A 16,734-nucleotide genomic window follows, 5' to 3' on the forward strand; every position below is an offset into this window, starting at 1 on the left:
AGGAAGAGACAGACAGGTAGAAGAGAATTGGATTTCAAGCTTGGCAGTTTTCCTGTGCTGGAGAACAAGGACAACAGCCTGGCTGATGATTTGTTGGATGGGAAAAGAAAAAGAAAGCCAGACTATTATGAGGTATTAGAACAAAAGCGAAGACAAATGAAGATGATATACTGTGTACTGAGTGAGGATAAAATACCGAAAGAAGTGAAATAATAGTCCATGTACTGTAGGAGAGAACAAAATTCAGAAGACAAAAGAGGGGAGAAAAGCAAAACTCGGTAACTAAGAAGAGAGATCTTTGTCAATGGGGGCTTCGATCATGAAAAACTAGTTGTGTTGTCACAAGAATATAGCCATTGGCCATTGCGAGCCGAAAAAAGCTCTAAAATGTGTCTCTGGGGCTTTAAAGGATTCAGGCGGAAGCAGGCTAGGAGGACGTACCTGCTCTCACAATGCCAAATTCCTTGTGGGACAGACGGAGGAGAGCTGTGCCAGAACGCAGCAGAGGCTCCAAGGAAGGAGACAGAGTTGATCTGTGAGATTTAACTTGTGGTGTGGCTGGGAAGGGACATTTTCTTCATGTCGCAGGCTGCAAGACAAAGAAAATCAGCTGGGGCCTCAACTTGGAACCGTGAGGGGGGTGTTTAGAGTGAGCTTTTGGCCAATTGTCTCCATCTTTCTCTGAGTGGTGGGCTGAATCCTAGGAGACGTGAGTAAGAGTGAGAAATGGAGATTAACTGGGGTATCTAAGAAGAGAACGTAATAAAGGACAGTGGAGTAAACATGGAGGGAAAAATAAGGACGTTTTCATGCAACATCTAGTGATATTGGGGAGCTGATCACCGCCTCAGGGTGGTGCGGGCACTGAAACATAAGGAGAGTGCGGAAGAGGTCAGGCAGTCGCAGCAGATAATCCTGTCAGTGCTTCAAGTGTAGTGCTTCCAAAGCAGCCTAGCTCAAAAGGTTTCTAAGTGGACCATGAAAGGAAACAGAAGGATTTGTTAGGTGAACTATCGCTCTGTATGTGGCTGGCTGCTTGCATGCCCTTGTAACACGAACTAGTTGCTATTAGCAGAACAGATCAGACGCTGGTGTGAGATGGACCTGATTGAATGTGGCAGTTCACAAGAGTGTGATTCATTCCTGAAATCCCGGAAGGTGCGATAAGGAGAGCATTTCAACCCTTTTGCCCAAAAAGATCTTAAACCAGGAAACTGCTGCTGTGCGCCGAAATGTTTGAGCAATGCGATGTTAACTGCCTTGCCTTGGATTCTCCTCAGGAATAACCAGCATGTTTGCACCTTGTACAATACAGGCAGGCATCGTAGCCTCACCAGACACAGGAATATATAACCGTAGCTATTCAGAGAATAGCTATGTCTGTGCTGGACCTAGGAAACCCTGTGGTTACTCTGCTGGGTTTATGTGCCCAGGTGCTGGCAGTGAGGGCTGCAGGGTGGCCTCTGTCAGGCGTGGCTGGGGCTGCCCCGTGCTGGGCTCGGCAGGTTCTAGCTGGCTCCAAGCGACCCACCGCAGGGCCCTGCTGGTGGTGCCTTGGAGAAAGCATATTCCAGAAAGGGTAAAACGTTGCCCAGCAGTGAGGAGCGAGGAAGAAGTGTGAGAAACAGCCCTGAGAGCAGATGGAGGAGAGGAGGTGCTCCAGGCGCCCGAGCAGAGATTCCCCTGCACCTCCTGGAGTGACCCCAGCGGAACAGGTATTTCCCTGCAGCCGGTGGAGAGACCACGCTGCAGCCCGGGGTAAAGTGTGAGGAGGAAGGAACAGCAGAGAGGAGCTGTTATGGACTGCCCGTAACCACCCCAGCCCTCAAACCCCCATGCCGCTCAGGGTGTGGAGAAGGTAGAGGAGTGGGGAGTGAAGTTGAGCCTGGGAAAAAGGGGGGAGTGGAGGGAGGGAAAGGTCTGTCTTTCTTCCAAGTCAGCACTATTTTAATTTGCAATAAATTAAAGTATTTTTCCTGTAAGATGAGTCTGTTTTGCCCATGATGTAATTGGTAAGTGGTCTCCCTGTGTTTATCTTGTTTATACCTGATGCTTCTTTTCTCCCCCAGCTGTGTTGAGAAGGGGGAATGAGCGGCTGGGCGGGTGGCTGGCAGCCAGCCATGGTCCACACACTAGGGTTAATTTGCATCACGCATTTTTCTTTAAGAGTTTTGTCCACTACCAAATGTGTCAGTATCTGAGCAGAAGATGCAAAAAGATAGGCAACCAGGAACAAAAAGTTGTGTTAATGTTGGTAGGTTTTGGTCACTGTTACGTTTCTCTGGAATAAGGCAATGAGAGCTATGTGGCTAGATGTTTGAACCTGTCCCAAGAGCGATCTGAAGTTGACCACTGTGTTGTACAGAGCCTCGTGTGCGTGAGAGCAAAGAACTCTGTCTGCCTCTTTTCCTCCACGTGATGTTGTACAACACAACATTGGAACGAACCCAAGAGACACAGGCACAGTGAAATGAAATCAGATGTGAGAGACAGCATTTAAGGACTGCCTTCTCTTGATCTGTAAATCTTTTCTGTTTTTCAGGACAAAAGATTCCTTTAAAGACTGTATTAATTGCATTACTGCGTGTGGTCCCTTAGTGAGAACTAGGGATGTTAGAGCTCTAACATCCGGGTAGGGCTGGTGAGGCGCGAGGAGGAAGGGAGGGAACAGAGGAAGAAGACGGAGCTTTTGATGCAAGGTCACAGTCATTTAAAACTTATTGCAGTGTACGAGGCAAAAAAAAGGCCTGCATATAGGAATACCCTTAAGATGGCAAGCATTCCCTTTTGCCATTTGCAGTATGTAAGCCACTTAACTTGGACCTTTTCGTTCCCTTCAATAGTAGTGGCTTGGAAAGGCAGGTCAGTATCGCTCCCTGTTTTAGAGACAGAATAACTGAGGCATATGCTAAGGTTACTCTTGCAGACCTAGGCAGAGAATCAAGATCTCTGAATCCTGCCGTTTTTAAGGTAGGTGGATGGTCCAGCCAGTGATGTGATATACTTCCTTTCAGCAAAAGCAGTCTACTGCTTTGCGAAGGCCGCACTTACGCTTTCGGTGAATGCTGCAGTATTTCTCTTCGGTGATCTTGAGATACCATTGTGGTATTTAAATATTTGTGTGGTCTGCCTTGCTTCCAGTGTAGGTGTGGTATTTATTTAATGAAAGGGGAGAAGCAATGTGGCATGTGTGAAAGCCTGCAGGTGTTAAAAGAAACGAAGTAGTCAACCTGGGGTATCAGGCTATATTAATTTCCAGTACCTCAGGCTCTTCGTGAGCTTCTGTGAGGACTTAAATGGAGATTATAATGGTAACTTATATAAGTTTATCCCAGCATTGCAAAATAAAAAAAAACAACACTGAAGATAAAATTTTTAATTAAATTCTTTATCTTTGATTGAAAATTTAACTTCCAAAGGAAGATTAACATAGCATCATGAGTAACCATGGGATGATTTCATCACTACTAATTTGAACATGAAATGCATCAGCATATAGAATTCAGTCGGCTTTGTGAATTAAAAGCCTCTGATGTCTGTATTAGAAATATCCTGCGGATATAATTTACGTATCAAAGCTTCCGTTCTACTTTTGTTACAGCATATGGTGGTTAGCTGTGATGGTGCTTTATATTTTAGAGTGGCAGTGGCTCATTGATATTCTCAACCATTTTCCACTGCTGAGGTAGCAACTGAGAATTACGTTTTGCTAGTGCATGTGAAAAAAGAGAGACAACCCTTAACCTTTTTGAACTCTCTTACTTTGCATATTGGCATAGGAGGAAAAATAGTGATCCTCTAGAAAAGGAGAGGGTGTCACCCTGGACATTGACCACGTGCTTTGGTTGTATTTAAATCCTACCAGTAATCTCTTTTTTTACTCTGTTCGACATGATTTTATGCTTATAACTCTCGTTAATGAAAATAAAGCAAGCCATAGAGTATCAGTCTTCCTGTCACTTTTACATGTTTAGTAAAATAAAACTATAAAGCTTTCTTAAGACAAAAATGAAAATGAATAACAAATGAAAAAGCGTTAAAACCAAAGTGTTTTCCCCCTGCCCTTGGAAATGTGTTTGGTTTATTTTATTATTTTATATTTTAAAAGCCTTTCCATTAAACTGCAGTCTTTTGAAAGGCAAGGGTCAACTCCAATAACTGCCTACAGTTTTTTTGGTGACTCAATTATTTCTGACTTCACAGAAACATAGGCTTCTGTGTAAGAGATTATGATTAAAGTTGCAATCAAGTACACTTAAAAATTAAGAGGGACATCATTAAGACATTTTTAACAAGAAATTTGTTTTCATTTTAAAAACAACTGAAATATCAAAGTACTTGCAGAGAAAAGAGGCAGTTGCTATTGTTAAATTGAAAAACTTGGGAGATTCAAGTATTATTACAAAGCAATGGGAACAAACAAATGTTATTTGAGGATGATGGAACTAACACCAAAACACACTTCTGACTTTAGACAGTTGGGTTAGAGTAGGAAAAGCTTTCCAGTGCCACTGGGGATATCTCAGCTTCTCTTTGTTCTATTTCCTTATTTGACAGCAGTCCTGCTTGAGCAAGGAGGTTGATTTCTTTATTTGAGTTGCAGAAGTCCTATGGGACCATAACTTTCTATGCTGGCTTCTGTGGGAGAAAGTCTTGTTGAGATCATGCTTCAGTAAAAGAGTTGTTGGTGAAGAGAGTCCTGATCAGAAGAGGCTCTATGAACAGACATGTTTGCTTTCTGCTATCTGCTTCCTCAGCTCTTGCCTCCAATTGAGTCTCTGATACTGAAATAGGGAAAAGAAGCAAGGTGGCAAGCTGCTGGAAGGGCCGCTAAGCTCCTGCTAGTGAGATATCCCCGCTTAAGAAGGTGCCTGAAGCAGTATATCCACTGGACCACATTAGTTTTCCGTAACGTCAATGTAAGTGATGTCTCTATTTCTGCCCACTTTGTGTGTCAAGGGACGGGAAGTCAAGGGCTTGAACGCAGTTATACACTGTGGAAGCTGGGCAGTTTCTAGACTACAAAACTTTCCTTCAAAATGTGTGTGTAGCAAAGCTACTGGCCAGGCGGATGTGAGTTTGTGTAGTCCCAAGTGCTACATCCACCTGCTGTAGAGCAAACACAGAATGCTCTGCTACCAAATCTGTTCCCACAGATCTCACCAGTGATGCCTCAGCGTTAGCTTGCTTTTGCAGCATTACCCAAGTGCCAGTTGCGTTATCCAAGTGTCAGTGCTAACATTGAGAGACCACTTCATGCATTAGAACTAGTAATATTTGGCCTTTTTTTTTTTTTCTTCCTTTTTTTCCCTCCTGAGGCTAATAGCTGTGACCACTAATTTATTTTCAACTGGACAGTTCAAAACCAAACTAAGTGTCGAGAAACAAGAAGAAACATTTTGATAGCTGGTTATTTATTGCAATTGCAGACTAGCGTTTATGGTGAATGTGAAGAGTACGTCTGACCTCACACATTTTTAGATTTGCTCTTGTAGTAATGGAAGTAGTATAGTAGCAGTAGTCTTGCTTTTAAGCACTCTGCTAGGTTCCAGGAAACAAATGAGATACCTTGGGAAAAACTGAGGGCAACGCTTTGTAAAATGTTGATTTAGGTAGATATTGATTTCAATTAGATATATCCAAATCTATTGTCAGGAGAAACACTATCAGGTAACTGTAGGTTACATCAATATCCCAGTGTCTGATCTCAGAATCTTTATCTTTCTTTCTGTTTTTTTTTGAGTTTATGCAAACTGTCAAACGGTCCTATGTTGGTTCTTGTAGCTATGTAGAACTTCTTCAGTTCAAGAAGAAAAAGATATAAAGATAGAACTACACACCATTTTGCTTTGAATTTAGGGCTAGTAACTTGAATGTTTGTTTTGCAAAGAAAACCATTGTGTTTAACTGTGTGAACGTCGTCCCTGGGCTTATGCTACTGAACTTGAAACCCCACTGGGCATGTCCAGCACTAAGATGAAAATTACTGTTCTGCTATTGCAGATTCCCAAGTAGATAGACATTTTTCTTAGTATTGTATGTTCTTAAATCTTACATGTCCTCTTATTCAAAAATTATATCATAAGAGTAAAAGTAGGAGTGCATACCAGATAAAGAACTGGTCTTGCTGAAGTCAATAGTAAATGTTCTCAAAAGGTCAGGATTTTTTTTCCAAAACTAACTCACAGTAACTCATGTCAGCAATAACAGCATAACAGAGCATGCTTGTGTACTTGTATTTTCTACAGTAACTCCTTAGTTGTAAAGTATAAAGTGCTTTTGTCCACCCATGAAACACTCGTGTGTTTAGGATGTTTCAGGACAAATATAATTCTGCTGCTATGTCCACTACTCATTTGAGGCCTTCATTACATTTGCGGGTCTGTCAGTTTTGTTTTCAGAAAGTCTTATTTCAGCTAAGTTTTTGTCTCCCTACTGAAACTTGGAATTAAGTGTCTGAGCTTGTTAGGGTTTACTCTCTGCAGCTGATTTAACATAATAGTCAACATAACAAGCTGGGAGAGAAGAGCAAAGAGATGATGATCTTTATTATATAAATAAGCCTGTGTGCTCCTTTATTGCAACAGACGTTTTTGCCAATGTGCAGTTTGGACATTGTGTTTCTACTAGTATGTGAACTTGTACATAAACATTACATGCATTGAAACAGTATGGGAAATATATAACTTATCAACTGTTGGATCTGCAGAATAAAACTCTCTACATTTGCAGTGATGAATATTTTTCAGGTATTTTCATATGCTTTTCAGAATTTAACTTAGCTGTCAGAGTACTCCAAAGATCTAAATATAGCAGACTGTAGTGTTTTGAAGTGATAGTTTAGAATGAATTTCCAGATCTCAAAACTGGCACCTGTTAGATCAGAATACAGTGAATTATGCCCACTCCTACTGCATTTCACTATCCATTTCTGGTTCCATGCGTATTAAGGGTGATTCAGTATGCCTTTTGTGCTTGGCAGTCTGATTTCCACAGCTACAGAGGTAAATATAAATAGCATGATTTCAATTGCAAAACATTGATTTTTCTCCCAAAGCAGATGTTTTTTTATCTAGCTAGTGGTAGGATATTTCACGACAAGATAACTGTTCCTATTTACATTTAAAAATAAAGAGCAAAAAGAAAAGAACACCTTGATATATTTGTATTTTGGTTGTTAAGTGTTGGCTTGTTTGGCAGACAGTCTTTCCTTAGCTAAGGTATCTTGGATATCTTTTATTAAAATTGTCTGTGCTTTTAAAGGCTGAATGGTATAAGCAGGTGTTTTGCGTGCATGTAAATATATATATATTATTTTTTTTTTCTTAAATTAGAATGACTGCTGGTTAATTTTGGTCTTGATACTGGTTGACTACATGCCTCTTTTTCCTTTCCTTTTTCCACTGGTAGCTCCAAATTATTATGAAATAAAACCAAACTTCTGAATCATTGAGGTCAGTGGCAGAAGGGAGTAGACCACCACGCTGTTGCAGATCTTCCCAGAGCAGCAGCAAAGTTTTCAGCTCTTCTAATTACCAATCTTTTTGAAGGTTACTGCCCTTGTGGCTTAGGTGCAGTAGCAGATCACCCGACAGCTTACAGCTGAAACGTCTGTCTCTCTAAATTAATCTTTGACAAACAGTAAAGCTCAGCTTGTTCAGGTTTGTTCACTCAAGTACGTATTGTGTGTGTAAACAAGGATCTGATGAACATCTGCAGCTCCCTCAGATTTCTGAATATTCTTGTCTCAAGAACTGAATACCTTTTTTTCTGACTGAGCCAGGGCTAGAGGCAAGAGTTTGAATCCTTATTAGCACTTCTTAAATTGCCTATGAAGCCAGAAAGATGTTCCCCCACTTTCTGCTCTTTTTTCCAGTCTTTCCTCATGAATTCTATAGTCCAACTGGTATGTGAAATCTTCTCCAGCATTCTTAGCAGCAGCTGCAGCCACACATTTAGGTTTCGTTAGGTCCACCCCCAGACAAAAAAACTTGTCCCACCTCTACTGGGATTTGTGCCAGCAGTTTTAAGAGGCTTCCAGACTTGAGGTTTGCATCTTTTGTTCCCCCCATAACAATAAAAGCAGAGTTAATTGTAAGTGGCAGATGCTCAGTTTATGAAGTGCAAACGGGTTTGGAATAACATGTGGGTAAGTGCCCAAGGTTAGATACTCAAGTTAGTAAAAGGGAATTTCAGTTCACTTTGTATTGAAAAAACTTTTCTATGTTATCTGGATTTTTGAACTAAGTATGAAAACATTGAAGTGTCCTGTTTCATCCAGTAATGTGATCTATGGCTTATTTAGGTCAACATGATTTTGATGTCCCCCCAAATACTTCAGTCCTTATTAATACAATAGCACAGGTGTTTTATAGAGTTTTATGTTTCGAAATCAGTTGGTAACTTCTTTTAAAGAAGCATTGCTTTTTCTTTCTTTCCCAGTTTGTTCTTCTCAGTGTGTGTTGTACTAAATGTCGCATTGAATTTGTGACTCTGTGAAGCCATCTATACCACAGAATTTTAAATGCCTAAGAGGTGTTTTTTCTTCCTGTGCTAATCTTAATCAAACCACTGACCCTTGGTACTTACCTGGATTCCTTGGGAGCTTCAGCTATTTCTCCCCCCTTTTTTCTTTTGTTCTTAGAAAATTTGATCATTAGACAATTAGACTCCAGGCAGAGCAGCAGACAACGTGTGGATAGTAATGAGGTCAGAAGCTCCCACGTACAACCTGTTGAGTCTTCACAGAGGAGCTATGTCATGCTAAATTATCTGCATGTGTTGGTGAGCGGTATTCTGGCAAGGATGAATGAGAGGCTGAGCATACAGGAGAGCTCTAATAGAAGAAATGATGGACACATTCATTCTGGTGAATCCCACTACCTGTCAGAACCACGTCTGCTGCCCCTGCTAAATCAAATTCTTGTTCAAGTTAGCAGCTCTGATAGCTACCTGCTAGGCTGCAGAATCCGTGCTAAAAAAGGATTTCCCATTTTGGTTTGATTCTGCCACCTAGTTTAGCAATATGTTAATTGCTTTTGGAACCACTCTGTAGATAGACTTAGCACTGCACTGAGTATGAAAGAACTGGGGTTCGATTCAAGAGGCGGATGGGGTGCATGGTTCTGTGACCATGAAAAGAAATGTGTGTGTGGTGGTTTTAACTGTGTGTGACATCACTATTTTCATGATCCCCCTTTTGAATCAGAGTTCCTAAAAACTGTGTTTATGTTTTCTGAGTGCAGAGTTTCAGAGCGGAGAAGCGGATCTCTACCTTGAAGCTGCATCAAAGCCAGATTGCGAATCTTGGGCTGTGGCACTGGGAGAGGCAAACTCGGAAGGTTTGCAGAACAAAATTCAGCAGCTCCGGAGGCTGATCATGGAAATCAAAGAGGAGAGATCATCAGATGAAGCACGGCAGTTTCTCCCTTCATCCCAAGTAGACAGTCTAGGAGAGCCACAGTTTACAAGTAAGTGCCTAGACCCGTTTTATTGAGTGGTACAACAAAAATGGCCTACTCTCTGTGGCAGTACAGATAGTGTCACAGACAGGGTACGTAATGCTGTTTAACTTGTTGCTTGACAAAGTGCAGTTGTAGAGGAAGTAAACTGACGAAGATTATTTTTAAATATCGTTACCTGATATATTTTGATTTATGCAGATAACCTTCAGGGGAACAAACGTGCGATTACTGTGTTTCTGACTTTTTCTCTCTAATCTGTTTTCTTCATAAGACTTACAAATTGTTTAGTTAGAAATATTCTTTTCCTCTTTTGTGTCCTATGTGAACATATGGACTACTGTTTAAAATATAGTCTGGTAACTTTGATAAATGTATAAAGCTTAGTGATACTTAAATTAGTATCAGAGTTTTGTTCTTCGTGATATAAAAGCACTCTGGGGATTTGAAAGCACGTAGCCATATGCTGAGTCATGTTTGGTGCACTGGAGTCGGGGCACTGTATTCACTGTATTTGAGTTGCCCAGTTACTTAATCAAGTCTGTATCCAGCATATTCATAAAGGTGTTCCAGACTAATATGCTGACTCTGCTAGTGGCAGAATTCAACTCAGAAATTTGTTATAACTACATATTAAAAAAAAAAAAAAAAAAAAAAAAACAAAAAAAAACCCAAAAAAAAACCAAACCAACAAACCAAACAAAAAAAACCACCACCAAAAAAACCCCAAAATTAAAAAAATCATATTCATTATTTCTTACTGACCGAGGCTTTTCTAAGCTGGGCAGCTGTAATTTTTCTTGCACAGACTTGAATGATTAGCTACAGTAATGAGAACAGTGTGAAACTAGGCCTGTTCAGCAACATCAAGTTTTCATGGAGCAAGAACAGCTATAAGTTTTGGTAGGGGTGTTTGTGGGTTTTATGATTATTATTATTTTTAATAAAAATCTTGTGTTCCAGTTTGTATACCAGCTTGGTCCTTCCCATCTGAATGATTTCTTCAGTACTGGCAAATACTTAATAATGCTCACTGGAGACAATACAAAAATGTCAACAAGAGACAGTTTAATTTCTACAAGTGCATTGATACTGTGGTTGTGCTCCAATTACTTCCTGCAGAGGGTGAACAACTCAGTGTTAGTTAACTATCCTTCCTATGTTTCTCTTCGTGCAGCTCTGTGGTTCATTCCCTTATCCTAGTGCAATAAGAAAATATTGTCCTTTGCAGTAAAATATGCACTAGAACATAATGCCACAATGGAGGGAATTAAAATGTTCTTATTGTCCTTGGTGAATGAGAAAACTAACTCATGTGCTATTTTCCAACAAAAAGAAGTTAGTTTTGTTGCTTTACAATTTATATGTAGGTCAATAACATGGTGATATGTTTTACTATATTAACCTGATTTATGTACTTTCACAGAACATGTTTTTTGTTTCCATTTTTAATGTGATGACATACCTATGTATAAATGAGTCGTTAGATTTAATATATTTACAACAGATATATAGCTAGTTGTTGTGATCGAAAAATCTTACAAGTACCCATCCATGAGAGGTTTTTTTATCTTCCTTCCTTTCCTTTCCCAGCAACAGAAAGTTTTTATTAAAAAGAAAGAAGTCGTCTTCAAAAGTAGTATTTTTTTCAGCAGGTATTTCATGCAAAGGTCTCTTTCACTATAAGTTTGTATCATAAAATGTTACTCCAGTGGCAATGGCAGGTAGTTAGAGGCATGAATTAGGCACGTGGAAGTTTTACTATGTATTAAAAAGCTAGACATTGAAATAAAATTATTTCTAATATTTTTTTTTTCTTAACCTTAAAAGGTATTCAGAGAATTGCAAATGAGCCAAAGCTGGAGTTCAGTCTTGGTAAGATACAATTTTGACTACTTGGAATTGCAATGGCCTGTGTGCATGAAGAGTTTATATATGTAGTGTTATACAATGTGACATGTTACCTGTTTTAAAAATAGAACAACAACCCTGGTTCCTTTAGGTAGGAGACGTGCCTATACGTGTCTTTGAAATGCTGACTTTAGATTCTTAATTGGTTGAAATGGCTAAAGATCTATTGAGTTCTCTAATGCTGAAAATCTGCCCAATAGCTTTGTGATTGTTGTTTATGAAGTATTACTTATTTGGGACAAGACATTTAAGACGGAGTTTTTAAAAAGATATTTTATTCAGATAAAAGTACTGTTCCTTTAGAACAAAATTTTATTTAAAAGCGTTGATTATTATTTTGTAGAGAAGAGTCAATATAAATGTTTACCTGATTTTATCTTTTTATACTTAGTATAAGTAATCAGTATATGAGAACTATATATTAGTATAGTATATAAGAGAACTTTGTTCCAGGAGGCGTTCTATCAGCTCAAGCCTCTCTCTCTATTCAGAGGTATACAGCATGATTAAGATTCCTCAGTAAGTCAAGCAAGCTAATTGAGTGGTCATATATTTGTAATACAAGATAAAGTTGCACAGTATTTGCAGCCCAAACTGTGCCATTTACAAAGGAGAATTGTCAACTTTGTCGTTGCTCTTTCAGTGCAAACACTTTGAAGCTTTGGAATAGTAAGTGAAATAATTATTTGCTGTAGAAGCACTAAATACAGTAATTCCATATCAGAAATCATTTGGTTGTTTCCAGTGGGAATTTATGTTCTGTGGTTTGTTCTGCGGCGTTATTGATTGAGTCATTGCAGCTCTGTGAGTGATCTTATACATTGACTTCTCCTGCTGCTCAGGTAGCAAATAAGAGTAACAGTGTAAACCTCTTGTTTTTGACTGGTATTCCTGGCCAATGCCGTAAATCAGGGATATTTGGCAGCGTAGGCAACTATGTAAAGCTGATTCTTAGTGTCTTGATCATAAAATGATACTAAATATTTAAGCATAACACAGTTGCATTAGGGGAATCCACCTTCAGTGACTGAGTGGTCCATGGAAGACTTCAATTTTATCATAACAGTTATCCTTCTTACTGGACTATCAACATACCCATGCCAACGCTTCCTAGCTCTAGCCACCCCACTTGCCACCACCGTGCTACTCATACGTGTAGAAACATACATGCATGCAGCAGACACCGCTTGCTGATAAGTGAGTCCGGAACAAGTTAGCGGGGAAGGATGTACGTGCTGTTTGGCCCAACCAGCCAGTTAAAATCCCTCCTGCAAGGGCAGCCAGTCGAGCTGCCTTCTGTGCTGTTCCCCTGCTTCTTGGTAGGGTCAGAAGGGACTCGCTCTGAATGCTGCTCTGTGCGTCTGGGAAACATGCACTGCTGTGCTGTGCCAGCTGAGCCAGATAGCTGCCCCTTGGCTGGCTGGCTGATCTCACCTTTTGAAGGCTCGGTTCATGTCCAATTAAAGACTTGGCATTAGCTTTAGCTAATCAAGGACTTCCAAGACCTCTCTGTGAGGGCGAACCAAAGCATGGTAAGCAGGCATGAGAGAGAGATTTGCTGCAAGCAAGCACGCTGCTGCGATGTGCGCCTAACTTAGGTAACCAAATCTTAGGGCTCTGTAGAGATGTTTCAGCTTGATTGGACTGGTCCAATCAAGGTTCTAAATGCCAATTCTGGCATTTAGAATTTGGAAGGCAAATCTAACAGTTAATAACCTATAAAACTGGTCTCTAGCCCTGAAAGAATGGCTTCTATCTATAATTTTGTTCATATGCATTATATAAACAATATTATATTAGTTAAGTAGCATACATATATGTATGCAAATAGACATTTGCTTATATCAGTTAATATATACATGTTTTTAACTATATTAAAAAAATTTGTCAGTTATCACATAATTGTGTCTTGTAACTCTTCTGTCACTAGTTGGTCAATAAATAACATTCAGAAATGGAACTCCCCAGTAACTAAAACAGAAGATAGCTTTTTAATAATATTTGGGTGCTGCCTAATACATGGGTTTTATTTAGGGACAGTATATCTAAATACTGCTCTGCAATGTTTGAAGTTCTGATAACTAAATTTAGAATTAATGTTATTAAAAATTCTTGCTAGAGGCTTGTATTCTGTTGTGGTAGCTACCTTGCTGCATTCTATGTCCATAACACTCTGGAAAGCGTTCTCTTTATAAAATGTCCAAAATATTGCCGCCTTTTTATTTTATTTTCATGAAAGGTGGGGTTTGGGTGTGGTTTTTTGTGGGTGGTTTTTTTTTTTTTTTTTTTTTTTTTTTCCTGAGGTTAAAGCAAACGATAGAACTCTTCTGACCTACAGCTTTCCACTGCAATAGACTCAGTGTTTTCGGGAGTGTACCTGATCTTGTAACATTCCTTATTTTGGAGTCAGAGCTTCCTTTAGACTAAGATTTTTGATTTTTATACTCCGGAGGACTCTTTGGAAATACGGCTGGTTTTTGAACCTTGTAACTGTTGGGAAGTTTTACTTTTCAAACTTTATCTTGTTGTTTGGCTTTTCAAGTCATTCTGTTCCGCGTGCTGTTTTATGAAGCACTAGGAGGTAGCACATGCCAGTCTGTGCAGAGTGCCGAGTGGAGAGGAGGAACAGAGGAAAAGGAATAAAAACAGATCCTGGGCCTCAATAACAAACCAGTCTAACAAACAGTGAGCTGATAAGAATCTTTCCCATGACTTTGAAGTGCACAGGGCTAGTTCTTTTATAGATGTTTATTTTGGAGTTACTGTTCTTGGTTGCTTCTTTAAAATATCCCAGCCCTTGGGTCCCAGTTCTAACTAAATACTGTCTACGTTCCTGACTTCACACTGATTTCGGTACAGCTCCTTTGTGATATGTGAACTTAGCTGAAGTATTATGCAATAGTTATGGGAAATAAATTATATTATGCATATTGGTGAACACTGTTGTGAAGTTTTTAAGAGCTCGCACCTCTAAAGGTATTTGCATTTACTTGATGGTGAACTGACAAAGCAGCAGAAGAAAACTCGGTAATCAGAAGAATGAGGGAGCAGGGCAGAAGGCGCAGTTGGTGGCACAGCTGGCCCAAAGTGCTCAAACATGAACTCGGTAATAAACATGATGTTAATGTGGAGAAATACATTGGAAAAAATAGGCTAAAAGGAAAGTTTGTTACTCCCTCAATGACCAGTAGAATTCATTTTGACACATTTCAGTGGTTTTGAATTTGTCTAATTGATCAGAGTTGTGAAGAGAGAGCGAAGGATATTGCAGCTGTGGGTGTAGTATAATAATCTAGATAACTGTATAGAAAGGAATGTCTCTGTACATGTGGTAGGCATGTTCAGGTACTAATTTTAATAAGAGCACCTGTCTAGCATCTCCAAAAGCTTTCAGTTTCTTGGGAACTATGTTATGGTAATGAAGTTTGCTGGACTGTCCTGTTGTTGCATAACCTCTAGGTACTTTTCAAGGTATAGAATAATGTAAATCTCACGGTTATGTCCTTTTACAAAATCTCATTAAATAGTGCACAATTCATAGAAAACTTCAGCAAGTAATTGAAAGAATTAAAAATTAGATTTTTTTAGGGTATTTATTTTTTCATTTTACCAAATGGTGGGTTAATACAAGAGCTGTCTACCTGTAAATGCAGAATTTTTTATTCCTCACTGTCTTATTTTTCCCAGAGTAATATTGCGATGGCATCCCCTGGAAAAGGTCTTGAAGCAGATTTAACTCTGCATACTGAACCTAAACAATACATCGATGCTGCTCAAAGACCATGACTAAATGATTTTTCCAATTCTGAAACATAATCTGGAGCTTTTTCAGCAGCAGCTGTTCCTAGAAGAGTGATAAGCAGAAATACTATTTTTATCCGTACCACAAACTTGGAGTCAGAGTCCTGATCCTAGCAGAATTTTCCCATCTAACTTGGTTATCCTTCTGCTTCATCACGTTACAAGTTGGTGAATAACTGATAGCTTGTTGTGTTAGCCAACTTAAAAGAAAAAAAAAAGTCTTCATCACACTTTTCAGTACATTTAAAAAGAAAAGCGATCATTTCTCCGTGAATCAAAATGAAAGTGTCGCTTTATGCTGAAGGGTGTTTATCCCTCAAAAAAAGTTAAGTGTTGGCCATGTTAGGAACAATATTAGCAAAAACATAAAAACGAAGGGTGGCTTTGTGCTTTTTTAAATTATTTTCTTTTATTTTTACATTTCACCCTTTTTTGTTGAAACAGTTTGCTGGATTTTACATGAATCTGTTCTGGTCCTACACAAATTTAATCTTCCACCAAACTAGCACGTCAGGTTTTTTCCTAGTTTTACTGATGTATATTAGCTGCTGTTTCTTTCCAACAACAATAAAAAATAGATAAAAGACAAGTTAAACTGGGCAGGAGAAATTAAGGAAGTAGAAAAGGTATCATGTGATGGGAAAGAATGCTCTGTTTTCCTCTGGGAACTACTTATTGGGCTTCTGCCTGTTTGGAGACTTTTGCACTGCAGCCTAAGATGCTGTAAATGCATTTTATTCTTAGCAACTCGGTGTTGGTAGGATGAACTTTTTGACAGAAAGGATCCTCCCAAAGAGGTAGCAATTTCAAGCCCAGTCTAATAGACTGTATTGGCACGTTTTGAGTGGTTTTGACTTGGGACTTGTCATGTTTTTGAGCTAACTCTTGGAGGAGTTTCCTTTTCCCCCACCGTATGCAGGTGACCTTGAGCTAACTTTCAGTCACTTCCAGTGCAGCTAAAGCAACAAGTGAAACTATCTTCCAAAACCGTTCTAAGGTAGTGAATGCCCATCACCTTTCATGTCACACTGTCATCTCTCTTTTGGCAGCAATTGATGATGGAGCAGGATAACGCATATTGAGCAAACTGGGAAGTGGGATGTTGAATTAGTGACCCCTGAGGAGAGTGAGCTCTCCGTACTGTGCTTCTGCCTTCTGTGGCACTCCGAGTAAGCTTGCTTTATTGTATGCAGACATTATGCGAACACTGCTGAAAAGTGATTTGAGGGTGGATTTGCCAAGACTCCACATCCTTCTATATCCACCTCTGCTCCCACAGTACTCTGTTAGCTTTTGAGAAGGCTTTTGGGATTCTGTCATAGCCCTTGCCAAACGGAAAGTGTGGGGTTTTTTTTATAGACAGCTTTTGGAAGCTCTGCTCCTTCATCATTGTGCACCTCTTTAGAAGTAAAGCATCGCTCCTGAATTTTGCATGCTGCATACCCTGTCAGAGAAAAGGACTGTCTCGTTCAGTAGTGTTGCCAAACCTGTCCGGATATTACCATTATGACTTGGTAATTTTAGGCCATTTTGTTGTAATAACGTAGTCATAATGCCACTA

The 16,734-nt window shown here is 39.5% G+C and overlaps 1 protein-coding gene across 10 annotated transcripts in view; it reads left to right on the forward strand.

Moving 5' to 3' along the window:
• Window positions 1–16,734, forward strand: part of INPP4B (inositol polyphosphate-4-phosphatase type II B) — a 370,055-nt gene that overhangs the window by 118,476 nt on the left and 234,845 nt on the right. For 8 of the 10 annotated variants that reach the window (XM_075501000.1, XM_075501001.1, XM_075500995.1 and 5 more), the window contains exons 4-5: window positions 9,246–9,470; window positions 11,292–11,336. In XM_075501000.1, the coding sequence (XP_075357115.1) occupies window positions 9,246–9,470; window positions 11,292–11,336 (270 nt within the window). Of the gene's footprint in view, window positions 1–9,240; window positions 9,471–11,291; window positions 11,337–16,734 lie in introns of all 10 variants that reach the window. The other 2 variants (XM_075501003.1, XM_075501002.1) reach the window with 2 other exon arrangements.

The sequence above is a fragment of the Mycteria americana genome, chromosome 4 (assembly GCF_035582795.1).
Source record: "Mycteria americana isolate JAX WOST 10 ecotype Jacksonville Zoo and Gardens chromosome 4, USCA_MyAme_1.0, whole genome shotgun sequence".
NCBI lineage: Eukaryota > Metazoa > Chordata > Aves > Ciconiiformes > Ciconiidae > Mycteria > Mycteria americana.